Raw genomic sequence first — 21,006 nt, 5'->3', positions numbered from 1 at the left:
TTTTTTTTTTTTTTTTTTTTTTTTTTTTTTTTTTTTACTTATATTTTTTGTGCTTTATCTGTGTTTAAAGAAATTGTACTGGGTTATAATGCATTTTATTAACACTATGTACATATTAGCTGCTTTGTGTTTCAGAATGGTAGTAATTGCTTTGTATATTAAAGTGATTCTTGTGAATTTGTGAATTATTGTCATAAAAAAGTGCTTTTTCTTACTGTAACCTTTGTGGTATAAACTGTCATAACTCCCTTTTTACACAAACATTTATGTGCAGTCACATAAACATGCTTTAAAAAAACTCTGCAAAGTCTCTTTTTTGAGCAGGGTGTTCCATTTACACTAATTTAGTGGCAAATGGTAGCTAGGTACGGACATGAGAAAAGGCACATTTTGAGCTGACTGTGGTGTCCTCTCATGATCTGTGGCCTTTCTAAGTATTCATGAGGTATTCTCCCCAAGGAGAAGGCTTTTTTAATCTTGATTGAATTAGACTAGTGAGGGGTTAAGTCCTGAAAAACAAAGTTTTTCTTCCACTTCCGATATTTTTAAACCTGCTTTTCAGCATCCATTCTTGTGGCAGTTAGTTCTGTTTAGTAATGTCTGAAAGACTTATGCCTTTCACAGTTAAAATATGCTGTATTTCTCACTTTTAAGCATTCCTGTAAACCATGCACTACTGATGTTAAGAACAGAACAGAAACAGAAGGCAGCAAACACTGCAAGGATCGCAACCCAGTTATGTAATCTGCAAGGCTGGATCCAAACACTGGGATGAAAGCCAGGAGAACAAATTCAGCACTGAGGTAAACACACCTCCAGTGAAATCAAGGGGAAAGCCATAAGGTCAGCTCATTACAGCTGGGATTTTGTGGTTCCCACAACTGAGTGTTTTCAGAATGCCATTCACGTACTTGCTCAGAAAAATCTACACCTCAGTAATGAGGGAGAATCCCATACAGGGGTTAGTCTATGAGAGAAAAATGCAGATTAGCTGGAATTTTGCACTGAAAAGTGGGTAACACAGATCTCTGCGCAGTCAGTAGGTCAGCTGCTTAACCTGAGTCTTCTGACACTGATGCACCTCAAAGCTCTTGGTCAGTAAGTTACAGAGCTGAATTTCATACCATGTGTCTTAATCAAACATTATTTTAGTTGCAATGAGATTTTAGAAAAACTTGTTTCTTGCAAAATAGCATGTTTCAGGGATGGTTTCTCAGCCTCACATCATGTTCATGTCTTATCTGGTCACTCTCCTGTGGCTTGAATCCAATCCCTAGAGTGAGTAAATTTTCGAGACTGTTTATGTGTCGCCCAGGGACCAATACCCCAACACATCCTCCCTACAGATGAGCTCACATCATCTGCTACCAAACAGGACCAATGCACTGGAACCACCCACAGGAGAGTGTGATTCTTGAGCACTGGGGTGAACAGGGGGACAGAAGGTGCTTGGGCAGGGTGTTGATATAGTTGCCAAACAGCCACTCTAGCATTATCTTGCATCATCTCATGTTAGAGCAGGAGCTCGCCTGGGAGCAGAGGGCTGGGACACCAGAGTTTGCAGGTGTCACTGCAGGGGGCTGCTCTCTGCTCACTCACCAGCTATTACAGCTCTGCTGCTTCTGTCCTGCACCTCTGGCATGATTCAATACCGGCATGATTGACTCCTGACCTCTCCCTGAAGCTGAGTGTGAAGGGAAATCAAGACATCAGTGAAGCCCAACCTGGAACAACAGAAGGCACTGCTAGGTGCCTGGTGCAGGTGAGTGGGAGCACTGCCCAGCCAGAATGGACATCAGGTTTCAGCTGAGTTATGTTCAGGTGGTTGGTGCCTCCCCCTAAACACTGGCTTTAAAAGCAACCTCAACTGATATGCACATGGTGGTGGTATTCTTGGATCTGGTCTCCTAAATCTAATGGAGCACCTGCACCCCAGTAGCAGTCAGAGGAGAAGGTGTCCTGTTGAAGAGGGTGCCACTTGTTGGGCTGGTGGGGGGGAGCCCATCAAGAGCTCAGCTCTGCAGGTCAAGGGCAAGGCACTCCCCTGAGCTACCAGTGTCATCTCATGCTTTTCTCCCCGAGTATTTACTTATGGGCAGTAGCATTGCTTCAGCCTTCAAACATATTCCCTTGGGTTTGCATACAGCTGCTGTGTAACAGCAGCACAGCAAAGGAAGCCAAGCCTGGTCTCTATATGCCTGTTCTGGCAAAAAGGCTGTGGGTAAGAGGAGTGACTGGAGCAACAGGAAAGCTGACACTGAAAGCTTAAGTGAACAGTAAGAAAGAGATGGAATTAAACTGATTTATTTTAAAAGTACAAAACCGTTCCTTTCTTCAAAACAAGGCCTAGGGAAAAGCCCCCTTCTTAAAAGTGTGTAGGGTGCTGCACTAGGCTTTATTCGGTGCTATTTAATCAGTCTTTTTAGCATGTTCCTGCTATGGCAACAGGACAACCTGCTACAGCTGTCACTACTGCAAGCTCCAGCCTCTTGTGAGGGCCAAGCACTGCCACGTTCCCCATGGACCAAATCATGGACATTGACAAGCCCAAGCACCAGCACACTGCTTTCTGCCAGCTCCAGCCCAGGGGGAGCCCACTGTACAGATGAGCCTAATGCCTAATCAAAGATGAGCTTGGAGACAAGGAAATGCCAGCAGGGAGGAAAAGGAAGAGGAGTGGCAAGAATTTAGAGCCACAATCCAAATACTAGAGCCAGAGAGAGTGGAGAGAGCTCATAATTCTTTTCAACCATTGCTCACCCAGCTCATAGGACAGAAAAAGCCACGCCTGGCACATTAAAGCTCATATCATGTTCTGTTTCCAATCAAAGGTGCTGTCTCCCTTCCCTCAAACAGACTTCAACTCTAGTTTGAGGCTGCAAATTCCCAGCCAGCTGCTTAAGTACTGTTTTAGTGACACCATGTGGCTTCTGAGGATACTGTTGTGTTTCAGAGCAGCAACTCTGAGGCCAAGTCCAGAGCCAAACAAGGAACTTCACTGAAAACATGCCAGGGATGAGGCACAAACCTTCGGGCCTTGTTCATCACAGCTGTGATGATAGATGTGTCATTTACAGATCTCTGGACCACCGATCCTCTGCATCTTTTGCAGTTAGGAAGTATGATGGAAGCAGAAGGGACAAAAAGCTCCAAAACATCCATGGCCCAAAGCAGCTGCTGGTGTTTGCTGTTGCCAGTGCCAAAGACAAGCATATGCTTAAGGCCTGAATCTGACCTGTGAGTTTAAAGCAAAAGAAGTTGCACATCCACTAGGAAAAAAAAAAAAAAAAGTAGTAAAGCAGTTCCTGCATTTAGAAGTATAGCTGTCTTCTTTAAGCCCCTTGTTTTCATCAGTTTCATTCTTCTACCAGTAGAAAGAGAAGGAATTCTGCTGCTGGTGCAAGCAGGATTCCAGGCTCCAGCATTTTCACATAGGATCTTGTGGCATAAACACACAGACATGTTTTACAAGCTCAAGGTTTGAAATCAGTTACTTAGAACAGTGTCTAATCACCACTGTGCACTGAAAGCACACTGAAATCGAGACACTGCCCCAAGTAACACAAGAATAACTATTTCTGCTGCTACAAAGACTTTACAGCTGCACCCTCCTCTCCTAAATAACAACTCTCAGAGACAGGGAGCACAAACAAAGGCATAAAGTAGATTATTTAGCAGTACCTTGAGAGTCAAGGACTGATTTGATATTTAAAGAACAGTTTGAGTCTCCTTGTTTCACTTTCCATGTGCATGTCTAAATCCTTCAAGGAGCCTTGATCTGTGTGGGGGAGACTTGCTAAGGACAACCCATGAACCACGACTGCTTTGATACTGCAGGCATAGCCCCCACGCCTGCAAGTCAGGTAAAAATACCACTGATTTCGAAGTTAGCTTACTTGGCAATCTTGATTCCCAGCCCCCTGCTCCAGATCTTGTTCTTTGTTTCCCTATTCCTCTTCAATTCAGCAGTGACAGCAATAGAACAATTTTATAGCAGCTGCCTTTGTTTCTTTTTGCCCTTTACGTGGCTTCTTTTACCACAGCTTTTAAGACACAAAGACCTGAGAGTTAAAGCATTTAGAGCTGGAGGATTAGCTTCTATTTCACCCACTTTTACTTTTCAGAGTTAAGGAAGTGATAAGAGGAAAAAACCCCACTGTAACATGCATGTTTCCCACAGAAACTAAGTGTGGTTTGATTTTAAACAACAGACCTTCTGATAATAATTGATGCCTGGAGATTTCTGCAGCTTAAATCAGTTTCAAAAATTACATTTGATAAAAAGTCAGTGGAAGACCCTACACAACTGTATCCGAAATGAAGCAGAGGTTCAATATGCAGAACAGAAGTACAGTCCTTGCCGTGTCAGACCAAATTATCAAACAAGACCATCAGAACAAGAAGCCAGAGAAATAACAACAACTGCAACTTTATGCTTAGGAATGAGTGTATTGAGTAGAAACAAAGGGGAGAACTGAACAGCAGCAGTGCTTTATTAACAAAGCATAGAGTCAAAAGTCATCCTTGCGACTACTCCTCTGTGCTTTGTAGATATGAACATCCTTACTGGAATCATAGTGGACCTCATATACGGAGAAACGATCTCTCAGCATCTTCAAGAACTTGTGATCCCGTTCATAGCGGATACGACAGGCGAGAAGAATCACAGTTTTCTCTGAGCACAGGTGCTCCAGCGTCTGAAGCAGCTCTGCAAAAGTTTCTTCCAGATAAACGATGTCTGCACCCAGGATGAAGTCAAATGCTCCTGGAGGGAAGTTATCCAGGTCTTTTCCCCAAGTCAGCTCCTTCACCACAGCTCTTGGACGTAGTTCAGAGGGTAAATTAGCCTGTACGTTTGACTCCAGGAATTCCAGCGCTGCCTCCCTGTCTGTCATAGTGACACGAGCACCTAAGCAGTACAGGAGTACATGGCTCAGACAAAAAGTCTGTGTCTGTAAATATAGCATCTGGAATACAATGCTCTAGGTCAAGCAGGCTCCTTATTAAACATTAACAATTCCCCTGAACTGCCTGATTAAAACCAAACAAACAAAAGAACAAAACAAGCAAAACCCCCACTATTTACATACATCCTACCCTTCATCAGTCATTTAAAAATATAAAGTGTACTCCACGTGAAGATTAAGCTGCGTAGGGAACAGAAAGTGTTTTCTGGTGCTTTTTGTTAGTGCATGAAAGTCGAGGAGCTACCTTCTACCTTTCCATAGGCAACAAAAGAACGAATAAGAGAGGCTGTTACAATTAACCTGCCTCAATCCTGTATTTTTTCAGTAGGAGAGAGGTAGCTAGAGAGCCTCTCTCACAGGTCAGACAGTTGCGCCTGTGTGATTTTGCATGGCATGACTGTATTTCGTCAAAGGCTCTGTTTCTATTATTTCAATATTTATTCTTGCACAGCCACTAGAGTTTTGAATTACAAAGTTAACCTGGGACAGGTAGCACAAATTTAACATAATACCCAGTCCCTACTTCAGCCACAGTAAGATCACCGGCAAAGCACTTCATTTCTCCAGACCTTGGCTGGCCTGTCTGCAAGGCAGGCTAACATGGCTTACGCAAGCTCAGAGCGGTTTCTGTCAGTAGCTTTATCTGCCTACGAGGACAAGTGGAAGACGGGAAGCTCAGCACTTGTTCCCTGGGGGAGAATAGCTGCAGAGCTGACTGCTGCTGAGCTGCCTGCCATGGCAACAGGCGTCAGCCTTAACAGGGTCCCGCCATAAAGTAAACTGCAGTGGCACCATCACTACAACAAATATTGCAGCAGGCTCTCAAGTCTAACGAGAAAGGAAGATGACTCAGAGAGGAACCACCACAGTTCACATATGCAGCCTTGGTGCTCACACTATACCAGATGTAAAAGCACTAGTTTTACTACAGTTGTAAAGTGTTTTAAGTGAGCAAACAAAAAAGCCCTTACCTAATAACGTGGCCACTATTCCCAACAATCCAGTCCCGGCTCCCAGCTCAATCACGGACCGATCCCTGAGATCAATGCCTTCCATCTCCAGATAAGCACATAGAACAACAGCCTAAGCCAAGAGACAAGAACAATAAGCACAGGGCTCATTTCAGTCATACTGAACACACAGTTTCTGGTTTAACCCGAGAGAAGGTTATGGGAAGAGTCAGGCACTTCAGGGCTGCACCAAGACTTCATTCAGCCCTTCTCTGCCTCCTGTGTGCACATGTGGTCTTTTTATGAGTTTTATGGAAGGCTCTTGCTGGCAAAAAGAAAAAAGAACTGTAGAGGTTACAACTCAGATGTGGTAAGTGCTTCATGAATCCCCAAATATAACAGAAGGTTGCATTTGGAAAGGAAAAGCTGAGGTGGTGTCAAACACTAGTGAATGAACACAGTATTGCAAAAGCCAAGAATGGGAAGCCCTTGGATTTCTACAGTGGTGAGTGACTGCCCTGCAGCTTTGGGCCTGCCACAAACCCCTGTTTTGGACTGTTCCTATCCACAGGATAAAGTCTATCAGCAGTCCTTCTGGAGGCTACGAGCAGCGGGATCCATGCTGTGCTCTGAAGGGCACCAAGCAAACATCACCAGCCACTGTTAAGAAATGGGTGAGAGTTCTGTGAATTATCCGGGATATTTCCTGTATTTGGCACTGGCCGTGCAGGATTTAGGTGGCCCGTTTCCCTTGCAGTCCTTCAGGATCTCTTGGGGAGTGAGGGGGAAGAGAAAAGAAAAAGAAAATAAGAAAGAAAACAGAAAAAAACCCCTTCCCTTTACATTTTAACGTTAAATAATTTTATAAGTGATCCTGAAAGCTCGGCAAGCGCCACGGGGAGCCACGGAGCGCAGAAAAGCTCCGCTCGGCGTGAGCACCTACCGCGTCCCAGACCACGGCCGCCACTCCGAGCCGCCGCCAGTCCTGCTGCAGGCGGATGGTGCGGCTGGCGAAGTGGAAGGTGGCCGAAGGGCTGTGCAGCTGCCGCGCTCCCCAGCCGGCTCCCTCCTCATAGGGCACCAGGGCCATCCCGCCGCTGGCGACTGCAGCCCCAGGCCCCGGCTGGCCGCGGCCTCGGCCGCCGGCCGGGCCCTGCTCGAGCCCCGCGCTGCCCGAGCCGCCGCGGGCAGGGGGAGGTCCGGGGCCGCCGCGGGCAGAGCCCCGGCCCCTCGCCCGGGCCCAACCCGCTCCTTCCCCGCCGCAGCCGCGGCGCTGCCGTAGAGCGCCCGGCCCGGCCCCCAGCGCCGCGGCCCGGAGCGGGCGCGGCCTCCCCGCACCGCCCGGCCGGGAGCGGCGGCGCCGGGGGGGTTGGAGGTAAAGCCCGGGCACAGAGGGCTGTGCTGGGCTAGGCTGGGCGGGAGGGTCTCCGGAGCGCTCCTATCCCTCAGGCGCGGCGGGAGCGGGCTGGGGGACAGGACGGAAGGCGATCCGGGGTGGTGCGGGGCTGGCAGCGCGGAGGGCTGGGCAGGGCTGTGCCCGTGCCCGGCGCTGGGAGAAGCCGCGCGGTGCCTCCTGCGGGACGCTGGGCCCAGAGGGGTTCATGCGGACCTAATGCCACGCCACAAGGTACGAGGGGAAAAGTTCCCACGCCCTGTCGGACATTGCCAATGACCCCGCAGCCTCCCTGCGGTGACAGCTTCTTCTTTTGTTTCGAGGGTCTTTGGAAATCAGTGCAAAGGAAGGTGTTTGTCCAGCCCACTGGCCTCCTCCTCCTCCCTTGCTGGCACGGATAGCATTATATCTGCAAGTGCTCATCACTAGCCTGGAAGCGGTCCCTGGGACTGGTAACCATGGCAGAAACAGAGCAGTTCTGCATCTCAGTGGAGCACTGGCCAAGGCAGCACAGCCCAAGCTGCTCTGGGCTGGCGGTGAAGTGGAAATGCTCCTGCAGTGCTGTTTGTGCATGGGCTTCTCTTCACCTTTGGTTCCATTTAATCTCTTGTTTGGCAAAACAACACAGTGCTCCTCTCCTTTGTTACTTGAATTGGCTCCAAAGACTGCTAAAGGCCATGGGAGAGCCAGGGAAGTGTCCTGGCACTCTGGCTGCCCAGAGGCAGTGCCGCAGGTACTCCACAGAAAGGCTCAGTGCCTCCTGCCATGCTCCTCAGCCCCTGGGAGTAGGGCAGGGGAGCAGCACTCCTCCTCTGCACACATCTCCAGTGGCTCTGTGGCACCATGGCATATCCCAGTGACACCACCGATGGGGCAAGACCAGCACTTTGAAGCTGGGGAGCCTAACAAGCTTCAGAAAACATCCCCACTCTTTCCCCCAGGTAGCAGCAAATCCGGCTGGCTGACAAAAGCAAATGTGGTTACATCTAAAAACTGGCAATTTCAACAGAGTGGGTCAAGATTAGTGGAAATCTTTGCAGGGGATCATTACAGGCTGCACAGGGATGACAGGAAGTAGAGCTTGTCTTTAGGGTTCTGCTACTGTAGGAGAATCGAAACGAAAATTTCACTTGCCCCAAACCAGTTCATACTTGAATTATGGCAACTCAGACTTCTCCTCATAAACATGCCAGAACGGGTGTGATGATTCAGCTTACTGTGGTTTTATGTCCTAAAGTACTGGTCCCTTGCCACTACTGCTTTTGAGTTTGAAATTGCTTGTGCTATTATTTTGATTATTTTTTAATTATTTATATAGGCAGTGTGGGAAAAGCAATGAGAGTGATTACACTTGAAATGAGAACTCTGAATGAATTTTTGAGTCACACTGTGCCTAAACTACACCATCAGGCAAATAGATGGAAACTTCCAAATGGCACAAAGCTTTTCCCTCTACCTCCAGCACCACATCAGCCCTAGGATCTCCAACCAAAATGTGGAGGAGAGTGGCAGGGCTCCAGTGCTCCCAATTGCCTCCTTTCTGCCTCCAGATCAGTTTTCTTCCCCTGCAGTATTTCATAAGACCAAGGGTCTGGCTGAAGAGCAATTGGAGTGAAAAAAAAAAAGCTGTATGTGAAAATTTAAACCTTTGTTCCCAAAGATGACAATGCAGCAAGTGCTTTTATCCCACTAATGTGGTTTTGTTAGTCAGATATCCCTGAATATCTTTGGAGCCCAGCAGGTTCTCTACTGATCCTGCCCTGCTTCTGGAAGTATTTCCCCTTCTTCCCTGATAAAGCTGCTTTGGCACTGGCTTCCATGAACCTTAGACCAGAGATCAGAAATTACTTTCCAGATCATAACTGGATAGTGAAGCTTTAAAAGAGAACCAAGTCCATTAGAATTTCACTCTGGGCCCCGATTCCCCATATCCATTCCAAGCCTATACCTGACGGCTCTTCCCTTTTCTAAGATGCAGTAGCTGGGTATTACAGTGGCAGAGAAAGACACTTGGTTTCTTCTACCTTTGCTGACAATAGAAGGATAAGGAAAACTCAACAACATAGAATTATGGCTAAAACAGATGCCCAGAACCGAAATGCTTTTTCTCACAGCAGGGCTAAAGCTCAGCAGAACAGTAAAATTGCGAGAGCATAGCCTGGTTCAGCTTTTAAGCGCTGCAGAGGGCTACAAGGATACCTAAGCTGCACATAATCTTGCAAAGTAGGAAACGGCTGATTTTAAGGTAAGCAAAGTGAGTTAAAGTATAAAAAAACACTGATTCAAGTCCATTCTTACCTAATTCAGCTACTAGATAGAGCAGGCATAATGTAGCCAATTATAAGTAAATCCTGCCACCTCGGATTCGGGTAAGCTGCTCAGGGTAATTAAGAAAAAGTGTTTAAGAGCAATGGTCCTTGTAATGCTTAGAAGATCAAAGAATCAAGTAGATAAGATAGAAATGAGTACAAATTATTTTGAATCTTTACTAATATAACTCCCTTTCTGAAATCTCTTTGCTCTTAATATGTAAAATCCTCTCTTAGAAATGACTGTGACAGTTCTTGTGATAGTTCTGCAGACACTGGATATAGCGCATGGCTGCGCATGGATTTTGGAGACATCCATGGTGGGAAAATACTGCATCCCTCATGCAGTCTCTGGTTACCAAGGCAAACTCAGGTATAAATAGAAACAATCTGGGGTTTTTTTTTAAACTCTATCTAGAAACCTGTATTGTTGATAACCCTCTAACAGCAACGCCTTATTCCAAATGGTTCTGTTCCACATTTGTGAGGAAACTTCTGGTCATACACATTCAATCCTTTCCTCCCTAAATAAATAGCAGCTGCTTCTGGTTGTCATTCCACTGAGATGTGAAAATTTTCTTTGAAGTAAAGATTGTGCAAATATCTGTTTTGCTAAAAGCTTTCATCAACCAAATGAACAAGAGCTAACACAAAGCTTGGAGGAAAACCCAGAAAAGAAAGAGGTCTTTCTCCCTAAGTATCACCAATAAGTGGCCATTCAAATGACTAGCAGTGAAATGATTTAACAGTTTTTACATTTTCATCTTCACCAGTAGCTTCCAGATTCTCCACGCCCATGAGATAGATGGGGTGCTGAATAACTTGCTGTTAAATACAAAAGGAATAAGCAGAGATTAATTTGTCTGATGACAGCTTGCAGTTGCAGAATAAAGACAGCCTCATCTTGAACTGACTTGGATCATCTTTGAAACCAATGGGTTGAATTAAAAATAAAAATTTAAGTTTCTGCAGAAACTGCCTGGTTATCAGTAGACCTTACAACTTGCTGCTTCAGCAAGATCCTTGCAAAAATGTTAAATATTGAAATAAATGTACGATTTGGTTTAGCGTGTCATCTCTGTTACACACTGAGTTACATTAAACTATGGAATTAATGATCAAAATATGAAGATAAATAATTTCATAAGTGCTTGAGCTGAAACACAGGAAGTTTCTGCAACCTCTGAAGAGGGAATAATTCCCATCAGTAACATAACATTCACTCCTTCAACCTTGCATCTTGATAAAGTGTCATATATAACCATCACTTTTATTAAAATGTCTTCTTACAGAAAGATCACTGAGTCTTTAGGGGAATTATGTGACTGAACTCTCAAAGGCCTTGCAGGTCTCAAAACTGACATCATGCTGCAGTTTTAATTAAGGCACAAAAAGCAAAATGAGTAAGTTGTTCTTCACAAGCAACCACTGTGTTTCCAGCTGCATTTCATTTGCTGGAAACATCCTCCACTTACCACTGCATTTTCAGATGTTCACAGACCTACAGCCTTACCCCACATCTCCAGCTGCTGGACTTCCAGGCCTTGAGATGCCATGTGTTGGGTCTTGTGACAGGAGAGTTCCTAATCCACCAGAGCAAGGCTGACCTGTGAGCAGACATGGGTGCACACCAGGAAGGGCTGCTCCAGCAGTGCTCCCGTGAGCACAAGGCTGTGGTAGGGAAGCAGCCAGGCAGGGCTGTGATTGCCCTCCTTTCCCAGCAGCCTCCGTACTCATCACAGCTGGCTGCTGGTTGTAGGCCAGAGTAACATGCATCTGATGAGTGGGATACTGGAGTGGGGAAAAATGCTGCAACCCCTCCCTTTTATGGGGTCTGAGTATGGATCTAGAGGCTTAACATTAGGTGGCCAAATTTATGATGTGTTGTATAGGTGCAGTGTTACATAACTGGAGAGGAAATTACAGTGCAAGTAATGCACTGTATTAATTTAGGACTCGTTAACAGCAAGTAATTTAAAACAATTATATGGACAGGCAGACAGCAGCTATAGCATTCATACAGATGCAAAGACATCTGCCTGAGTGCAGAGGTTACCCTTTCAAAAGCAGGAAGAATCCAATTTTATGAAAAAAGATAGGGAGGGGTAGTGTTGTTTGTAATGGTATTGTCAGTGTTTCTTGTCTCAAGTTCTTAGAAAATCCTTCAGACAATGTAGAAGATGGAAAAGTCGACTCTAAGCAATTCCAGGTACCCTTAGCAGGAAGGGCCCCTCAGCACTGCATTCCGGGCTTTGGTGGCTCAGGGTTGGACTTAAACATGCAGAAGTCTACCCTAAACAAACTTGCTGCAGGGCTAACACATGCACAGTTAGACTTTTCTGAATAAAGTCACCATTCATGTTAATGTTTGTGTTAAAATACTGACAAGCATTTTCCTGTTCCTCAAAGGAAATTTGAATCCATGACCTGCAGTAACAGGTATTTCTAATGCTTGATACATCAAAATGGTTCTGCCAGCCCTCTGCCCAAAAGGGTACAAAGTACAGCTTTGCAGGTCTCTATCCTTCTTGGCCCCAGCACATCTCGAACTCTCTTCCCAGGCACTAAATCCCCATGAACTCTACTTTAGTCTTTGATAACTGTTTATTTTACCTTAAGACAAAACAAAGGCAGGAGCAGAAAAGAGAAGCTAAGGTAGAGAAACATTAACTCCCACATGCTGATGCTGTTGGTATCCCTGCAGTGATCCAGATGCTCTCATGCCAGCCAAGCAGCCTCTGCATTGCCTGCAATGACATCTTAGATTGCGGCAGAGGCAAAAGGACGGATTTAATCAATGACAGCAGCACTGCAGTCTGTCCTTAGACTATGAAACAGAGGCTCCCAGCCCTGGTTTGCATGTATTCACTGCTAGCCAGGAGATTTAAAAGTGAAAATTGAGAGCTACTAAAAATCCACCTTGTGTGTTCTGAACAACCTCCCTGATTACTGGTTTTCCCCTGAACATTGGAATATTCTATTTCCCTAACTACAGTTTTGCTCCAGGCTTTTTCATTTAAATGGTTGTAGTCTTACCTTACTTGTCAGCTTCAGAACACAATCACATGTGCAACATTTTTGTCCTGTCAGCTGCTAGTGGTTTTCAAAACAGGATGCCTATTTTCCCCCTATTATTTGCAACAGTGAGACACAGAAGTCTGAGCTTTTGTTTTCAGTTGGTTATACAGGTTTAACCTGGTGAATCATTCTTCCTGCAGCTACATTTCCAGGAAAAGACAAAGGCCTGGCTCTTCTCCAAGTTTTCCAAGTCAGATCAAAAGGCATTCCTTCTACCACAGCTGGGACACTTTCTAAGAAGGGAGAAATTGATAAAACACCTCCCAGAGCTGGTGTCATCACCCTGCAGATAGGCAGGGAGGCGCATGGCCTTGGAAAGGCATGTGCAGCACTAAGACAGGGTGAAGATAATAGCAGAGTTTACTGGATTTAAGATTCTTGGCCCTGTGAAACACAACCAAGCATGTGCAAGGAGCCATTCTCCGTTTCTGGGACTGATGGTTACTGTGAATCTGGATGGTTTATTTAATTTCAAGCATTTTAAACTCTCATCTTGTTGCAGTCGGTGTGGACAAGAACCTAGCCTTGGAGTTGGGAATTTTTCAAGAGCTGTTATTCAGACAGAAGCTGGTAACTATGGTTTCATTCGTCTCCTCTCAGGGATACTGCTACTCGCAGATGAAGGGAGGCCTGGTTTTTCATCATGAGGCAAAGGGCTGCAGGGTTGTGTGGTTGTGAATGCAAGTACTGAGCTTTCAGAGAGGCAGTTAAATAAAAACATGCACAAATCTGCCCACAAGTAACCATTGCAGGAAATGTGAAGACTTGTCTGAGAAGTGGAGTTCCTTTGAACGCATGCAGACAGTGGCTCACATGTACTGGGCAAATGGGCAAAGTGAAGAGTCAGAATTATCTTCTCTTTAAGCCCACAAGCCAAAACACAGCTGGTAGCACTAATATTAGTCCTGTCAAGCCTGGCTGTCTTCATTTGTTATGCATCCTGCAAATAATTATACATATAGTTAAGCTTACAGCTCAGAAGCTGCAGTCGGTAGTTGGCAGGGCATGTTTCTCGCTAGTATTGCTCCTCTGACCTCATTAGACATGAGGAATGAATCTTTTTAATCTCTGCATATTGGGAATATAGGTTGCTACTCCTTTGGCCGTCACTAAAATCTGAGTTAGGCTTTGTTTCAGGATCCTGCCTGGCCTTCCTTAAAGGTTGTATGGATTTCTCTTGGAGATTAGAGCAACTTCCCCAGAGGGCTTGAATTAGAATTCACTTCCCACATTTTGGAAAGCTGCTTTCCCTTTGGTGAAAATTAAAGCACCTGTGAGTGGGGTGGGGTTGCTGCCCACTGGCTGCCCTGCTCAGAGAGAAGGAGTGGTAACTGAGGCTCCCACGGCACAGACCTTTCTTCCTGGAGCATGAGGAAAAGGCTTAGATCCCAACAGTCCATGGTAAGCTATTTTCAGCTCATGCATTCATTAGTGCCAAGATCTGCCATCCAAGATGCCTCCTTATGTAAAATGTGGAACTAGGTATGTGCTGCCCATTGTACATCAAAGTAATTGATTTTTTTTAATAACAGAAACTATCTGATGACTCACTGGGGTAAATCAAGAAAAACAGTAGAAAGATGAGACAGAAAATAGGAAGAGAACCAGGACCAGTAATAAATCATGATAGATGGTATTCAGTATATTGCTGTAGCAGTAAGTCAACAGAATGCCAAGCTGCATAAATAAAAGATAATGTGTTTCATCTCTGCAGGGTGTTGCTTAGGCTACACCTATTAACAGGATCGCCTGGTTCTGCAGAAAATACACACAGCAACAGGTTTTGCTATATTATCCTGATAAATCAGATCTGTATTAAGATTTTAAGAGTTACTTTGCCAAAATGGAGGGGGAAATGAATATTCCTCATTAAGGCAGCTAAAGAAAAACATGCACAGATATGGAAAATTACTCTTTACTAGTGTACTGAGGTATGTGGAAGCGGAAGCTTAACTTCTCCTGGAATGACGGGAGGTGGGAGAGTTTGCTGTTTCTGTGATTTCCAGGGATTAAAGTCAGCTTCCTCTTGCTTAAGACCTGCAGGAATAAGGCTACACAGGGAAACAGACTACTGATTTCTTTCCTCCCTCTGCATGTTTGTATAAATCCTGATACTCCACTGCAGCGCTAGCGCGGGGCAAGAGCGGCCTTCATCTCTTCCCCTTTGCAGCATTACACACCAAGAACAAGTATGAGACCCAGGGGAAACTTCAGCCTCTGGGAGGCAGAGGAACCACAACCTTCACACCCAAACAGCAGTGAGACGTCACAAACTCCAGCCCCTCCAAGTTCCCAGCATTTTTTATCTATTGGCACATGTATTTGGGGTTTTGGCTGTTGCCCTTGATGGCTGAGCCGCTCTTGCTCACTTCCTCACTCTTCAACAAGGATTTTCCACTGCCCAAAACTGCAGCTTAGGCAAAGGACTCCCTTGAGGCTGCTCCAAAGCTGAGAGTTAGCAGAGGTCCCAGCTTGCTGCTGGGATCCCACTGGGCACTTGCTGTGGCTGAACCTCCCTCCACTGATTCTGGGCAGCCCCACTGCACACGCTGGCATGGCTGCAAGGAACAAGACAAACTTGGTTTTAGGCATGAACACTCATCATGGCAGCTGTCTGGCTGAGATGGGCAGGTTTGCCTGTGACTCCCACCACTGCTCTGGATGGAGCAGCTTGAATCTGGTGGCTCTGAGTCACTGGAAGGGGACCAGCAGTGCAGCTGGAGGGCAGCTTTCTCAGCCACTGCTGCTTTTTAAAATAGTCAGCCTGGTGCAAACAAGGGAGGGTGTTGCTCTTCTAGTGCAAGAGTAAATTATGCAAGTTTTCATAGTAAATAGTGCAGATGCAAGCCAGCCTTTATTCTTGCTCGGGAATTAACTTCACTAAACCACACCAACCCTCTAGCTTCTTCTCTTTCCCCACCATCCTCACCAAAAATCAGTGGATGCAATGCCAGAGGGAAGAAAACACCTACTTGTGAATGGCTATTTTGTGTGAAGCCCCTTTTTCCCTCCCTGACTCAGGTCAGTCTCCTGTTCCACCCAATGGTTAGCCCCTGGTCCTTCCCAGAACTGGGTGCAGGACCCACCATCCTCCAGTTTTCCAAGCAGAGTGCAGAGACTGTAGAAGGATGTTGGGCTGAAGTGGTTCATAAAGCGCTGAAAGCAAATCTTTCCCAAGGCCCTCCTGTAATCCACAGCGAGGTCAGATTTCTCTGGAGTAACAGGGCTTTACAAACTGTCATTAGCATGTAGAGAGGCTTAGCTAACACAGTTTAGAGAACTTGCTGGCAAGTGAAAAGGTGTAATTCATCAGTTTGAGGGAATAATCCTCATGTAAGACTATAAATCGTTTGGTTCGTCCCTTTATTGTGCCTGGGATTAAGTGGCACAGCTTCTGGAAACAGCATCTATAACTTCCTCTCTTCAAAGAAACTCTGCATGGTTTGCCTGAAAATTCTGTGTCTGTGATCACATGGGAGAGCCAACATTAGGATTTGTCCTACAAAATGGAGTAAAACCCTGAGCCTGCCTATCTTTGGAATACCTGCCAGTGTGATAGCAGCGTTTTGTAATACTTTTGTGTGTTCTTAAGTCTTCTGCAGAGCCACTCTTCTTATCGGGGCCATAGCTAAATTTTTGTAGCGATAGTGAGGTGATGCATTGCAGAACGATGCATGTTTTGTGTTTATCGGGGACTCTGACTGCTGTGGGTATCTCGCCCTCTAATCCATCTTCCCTGGAGTGTATTTGAACATTCCAGTCCTCTCAGGTAGCTGAGAGTCACCAGGCTAAAAAGCGGCTTCTGAGGGCTCTCCGTACAGTTCCCGGGAACCTCAGCAGCCATGTGGAATGCCTCCTTCCCAGGCTGCCCGGAGGTAACGCGCACCGCGGCACACGGTGAGCCCTGAGCACCGCTTATGCGGCGCTGCGCGAGGGGCAGAACCGCTCAAACCCTTTACCGGGGGCGGCGCGGAGCCCGCACGGCTCGGGGCAGACTCGCAGGGGCAGCGCCGGCACCGCCACGGCCCCTCCACTGGAGCGCGGGGGCAGCGCGAAGCAGCGGCCGGCAGAGCGCTCCTGTTATCGCTCCTGTCCCTGCAGTTCGCATCGCTCCCTGCACTGTCCTGGCGCTGTCCCGGCCCCGTCCCTGTGTCCCTATCCCCGCCCTGTCTCAGTGTCCCTGTGTCCCTGTCACCGCTCCTGTCCCGCCGCTCCCGCAGCACGTGCCTGGACGGGCAGCGCGAGCATCCCCCGTGGGGGGCGGGGCCAACCGCGCGGGGCTGCGGGGGGCGTGGCAGGGGGCGTGGCCGCGGCCGGCGCTGCGTGTGCGTGTGCGGGTGCGCGTGGGGCGAGCGGGGGGAGCGGGGACGGGGGGCGCGGCTGCGGTGGGCGCGTGACGATCCCCGGGCCCATTGGCGGAGCGGCCGTCACGCGGCGCCGCGGCGGGCGGTGATTGGGCGGGCGCGGGGCGGGGCGCGGCCTCCCCCCCCCCCCGTTGCCGCTCGCGCGAGGCCCGCCGGTGTCCGCGCGCAGGAGGCGGCGCGGGGGTCGCGCGGCCGTCGGGGCGGGCGGGGCCGCGCGCGGCCGGGGCGGGGGCGGCGGCGCTGAGCCCGCCCCGCGCTCCGACCCGCCCTCGCCCGGCTCCCCTCCCCCGGCCCAGCCCGGACCGCGCAGCCGGGGCCCGGCGGGGGAGCGCCGAGCTCCATGGGCAACACCGTCACCTGCTGCGTATCCCCGGACGCCAGCCCCAAGCTCAGCCGGGCCCGCGGCGGCGGCGGCGGGGCAGCGCCGGGGCCCGACCGCTGGGCGGACGCGTACCAGGCGGCGGCGGCAGCAGCGGCGGGCGGCGGCGGCTCGGGGTCGGCGGAGGCCGAGTCGGGGGACTCGGATCCCGGTGGCGGCGGCCCCCACCTCCAGCACATCAGCGACCGGGAGTTCCCGGATGGTGAGCGGCGGGGCCCGGCGGGCGGGCGGGAGCGCCGGGCCCCCCCATCGCTGTCCCCGCGGTGTCCCCGCTCCTCCCGGGGGGGTGCCGGGGGGCACGGGCGGCCCGGGGCGCGGCCCCTTTGTTCCGGCGGCGGGGGCAGCGCGGCCCCGCGGGATCGGCCCGCGCCGCGCCCCAGGCAAAGTTCCCGGGGCTGTCACGGTGCTGGCACAGCCCCGGCGACTCCGGGACCTCCGCCCGCCGGACGAGCCCGGGGCCGCTCGGCGACTCCCCGGGGCGAGGAGCGCCTGCCCTGCCCGGGGAGCGCCTCCCTGCAGGGTCCCCGGGGAGCGGGTCTGCGAGCCCGGAGGGAACGTGGCGGAGCCCCCCGGGCGCTCCCAGCTTAGGGGAAGAAGTCTGGCTGCTCCTTTCTGTTTAACTAGGGAGTCGTGACTCAGTCGCGGTGTTCAGGCAGATCGCAAAAGCTGCTGCATTTCCAGTCTCTGTTGAACAGGAGGAAGGAAGAGGGTGTGTGGGGAGCAAGGGAATTAGGAATTACAGAGATTGTGCATATGACATCACCGTGGCTGGACGTGGGTAATTTATACTCTGGCTGTGCAGGCGCTCTGTTATAGCTGCAGACTCATTACACCGCTGTTCCCTGTCGCGTAGCTCTCGGTGTGCCCGATTTGCTTTCCTTGGGCTCATGGGAAAGTGCATGTTTGCTGCTCACATTGCTTCCAGTTACACCTGGAGCACTGGTGCCACACAGACTCGCTCTGCAATGCATCTCGTACCCAGACGTGCCTTGAGAGAGCTGGCAAGGCTGTGCTGTGCTGTGGGGAGTTACCAGACGTGTAACAGGTTAGGGGTGCTCCTGTCTGGCCGTGTGTTCACGTGGTGCTGTACCCGTACAGGGTAACTGCTTATGATATTCAAAACTTAGTTTAATTAACAAGCATCTTGCTATTCCTCCTCGTAATTATAACCACACCTGTATGAAGTATACTTAGCTGAAAAAAGGTAGCCCGCCTGACATCTTTAATGTACTACACATACAATAACAGTAATCACTGTCATCCATACTCAAGAAAAAAATTTTTGCTGTTAAACTGGCTGCAGAAGAGTGTGAGGAAATCTTCAGAAATGGAATTATTAAACTTGCCTTTTTCTCCACAGCACCATATGGTGCAGCTGTTCCAGAAATGAGATGGAACAGTCAGCCCCTTGGATCTCCTCTGAGACAGCTGTGTGGTGCAGCAGTAGGAGAAATTATGTTTGCCATCTAGGAGAAATAAACCTTTATTTCTGCAAGAAGATATTACAGAAATCTCTCAACTCGTTAGGGGAGGAGCTAAACTCTGTAAAGATCCTAGTAAGCCAAGCAAAAATGTCTAAGCTTACCAAATCTGCTCAGGAATAAGGGTTGTATTTGTTTGAATCTTTAGTATGTGATCATGTCAGCAGTGCTAAGTAACTAGACTTAATTGTGAATTCATCCAGGTGTCAGAACTGGCCTCGAAGTAGGGAAGTATTTAGGTTTTTTGAATTTGCAAACCTGAATAAGAGTGTACAGTCCAAGAAAAAGATAGGAGCAAATTTTACTTTTGTGGCTGTGGAATATTTAGTCCTGAGGCAGGAGGTAATACTAAAATTGGAACTGCATAAGTAGTATGTGTTTTGGGTGATTTCAAAGATTACTTTAACAGTGGTATGTGGTTCGCTATTGTCCTCGGAAGTAGATCTGCTACAAGTGACAGATGTTATTTGCCTTTCTCTGATTGATACTTTTTGCACCCCCAAGGAGTTACATCAAAGTTTGGTGTCTTTATTAAAATACAGTTCTGAATGGCCAATATTAGAAGTAAAGTTTCTTGTCTTAATTTTTGAATGCTATAAAGTGCTACTTGGATAGGATTGAAGCAGTTAACGTCAGAATGTAAAGCATTGTTTGTGAAGTCTGAAATCAAGTGGTACGAAACAGACCTTATAAAGAAGTTTAAAGTGGTCTTGCTGTTTAATATCTTCTATGAAATAACAGATCTGTAATATACCGGATAGCTGTGCCTATCCCTCAAACTCTAGGATGTAAGAGGTGTCAGCATACCCTAACCATGCAAGCAGCCTACATGTTTCTTTGCTGTTGACTACTACAAAGCATTAGTTTATTGATACAGTGGTAATAATCCAGTGGTTTCATTTGGGGGGATAAAATTTATTTCCATAATTGATAAATGTGTAATTTCACAGGCTAGCTAAGATATGAATTTAGCCTATAATGGAAGGCTGGGAATCTACTGACTGCCCGTTTCTTGAATGCTTTTGGCAGGGAGAAAAGTGAAAACTGCAAAGAAAAAAAGTCAAGATCATTTTGGCTATTTTTGTTCCATGCTACTCAGTTCTAGGAGTTTCTAAGAAAACAGCTAAATATATCAGAAAGCTAGCATCCAAATGTGATCGAGATGTTTAATTCCTTAAATTTCTAGCTCTAAGTTGTTTGTTGTTCTTGAGTCTGTCATAGTATTTTTGCCCTTGTTTTGCTAAAATTTAATGTTTTGGTTATATCAGGAATGCAGAAGTTACCAACTGAGCTTGAACTTTTTGTTTTGTATTGTTTCGTAGCTTTGCGTTGCTTTTTCGTAGCAAGTAGAATGTGGTCCTCGCAGGTCTGTGCTCTTGAATGAGGATTATTCTATAGCTTCTCCAGCTAAGTACTTGGCAGGCAGTGCTTTCCAGTCAGCATGCTTAGATTGTCTGTATCAGATCAGAATTAAACAAGAAACATCTCACTTTTTTAAAATGGGCAGATTAGCAAGTGGTATTTATGTAAGACAAAAAAGGAGCGGTAAGTGAAGTGGAGATAAAACACACAGTGAAACTGAAAGTTTAAAGTTTCAACAAAAGTTAATTTAAACGGGAAAGATTTGTCAGATCTACTACTACCAGAGAATATGAAGGATGACTCTGAATTTTATGGTTACCAAGACCCTGAGCCATAACCTGTTCTATGCACACTTTTTCAGAATAAGAAATAAGCCTACATTTGTGGTTCAGTATGCTAAGCCAAGTTGTGTTAAGTAAACAGGAATAAACATAACTTTGAAAACAGTAGTGTCTTCCAAACAGGTTCATGCTTACTGCTAATATTAAGTATCAAAGGCTAACATGAACTAAAGCAGCTAGTTGACTTTTCAGCGGAGCATTAAGTGTTCCTTCTTTCAGCAAGTAGTAGTCCAGCAGAGTTTGAGTTGCTCAAAAAGGCTTTCCTATCTAGTTTTAGGAATATTAGCTCTTTGATCTTAATGTGCCATTTGGGCCGTGGTGATTACTGGGCTTTGGGTTTGTGTAGTTGTTTGGGTTTTTTCCCCCCAAATAAGTGTCTGCT

The 21,006-nt window shown here is 47.4% G+C and overlaps 2 protein-coding genes across 3 annotated transcripts in view; one reads left to right on the top strand and one right to left on the bottom strand.

Annotated features, from left to right (window-relative positions):
• Positions 1 to 4,429: 4,429 nt before the first annotated feature.
• Positions 4,430 to 7,145, bottom strand: METTL21A (methyltransferase like 21A). Of its 2 annotated transcripts, none has more exons than XM_027880154.1 (3): positions 6,861 to 7,090; positions 5,939 to 6,050; positions 4,430 to 4,909 (listed from the first exon to the last, which is right to left on the bottom strand). In XM_027880154.1, exons 1-3 carry the CDS (start codon positions 7,005 to 7,007, stop codon positions 4,512 to 4,514), a joined length of 657 nt encoding a protein of 218 aa, XP_027735955.1. In that variant the 5' UTR covers positions 7,008 to 7,090; the 3' UTR covers positions 4,430 to 4,511. The 2 variants fall into 2 exon arrangements, with proteins under 2 accessions (XP_027735955.1, XP_027735956.1); XM_027880155.1 differs by having other exon boundaries at positions 4,726 to 4,967; positions 6,861 to 7,145.
• A 10,049-nt stretch (positions 7,146 to 17,194) lies between these two features.
• The window catches only part of CCNYL1 (cyclin Y like 1), a 33,245-nt gene continuing 29,433 nt past the window's right edge, over positions 17,195 to 21,006 (top strand). Inside the window, exon 1 of the mRNA XM_027880153.1 lies at positions 17,195 to 17,642. Within this exon, the coding sequence (XP_027735954.1) occupies positions 17,402 to 17,642 (241 nt within the window). The 5' untranslated portion in view covers positions 17,195 to 17,401. The remainder of the gene's footprint in view (positions 17,643 to 21,006) is intronic.

This window comes from Empidonax traillii, unplaced genomic scaffold (assembly GCF_003031625.1).
Source record: "Empidonax traillii isolate 1590-97213 ecotype Southwest subspecies unplaced genomic scaffold, ASM303162v1 scaffold65:size4453928, whole genome shotgun sequence".
In the NCBI taxonomy this organism is placed as follows: Eukaryota; Metazoa; Chordata; class Aves; order Passeriformes; family Tyrannidae; genus Empidonax; species Empidonax traillii.
Note: the sequence above shows the minus strand (reverse complement) of the source record. Positions and strands in the feature narration are given on the sequence as shown.

What these genes read in the sequence shown, in the direction of transcription:
- METTL21A (XM_027880154.1), bottom strand. Translation starts at nt 7,007, where the DNA reads ATGGCCCTGGTGCCCTATGAGGAGGGAGCCGGCTGGGGAGCGCGGCAG. An exon ending in CGGCCGTGGTCTGGGACGCG is followed by an intron (nt 6,051 to 6,860) that starts GTAGGTGCTCAC and finishes CTCTTGGCTTAG; the next exon opens with GCTGTTGTTCTATGTGCTTA. An exon ending in AATAGTGGCCACGTTATTAG is followed by an intron (nt 4,910 to 5,938) that starts GTAAGGGCTTTT and finishes TGTACTGCTTAG; the next exon opens with GTGCTCGTGTCACTATGACA.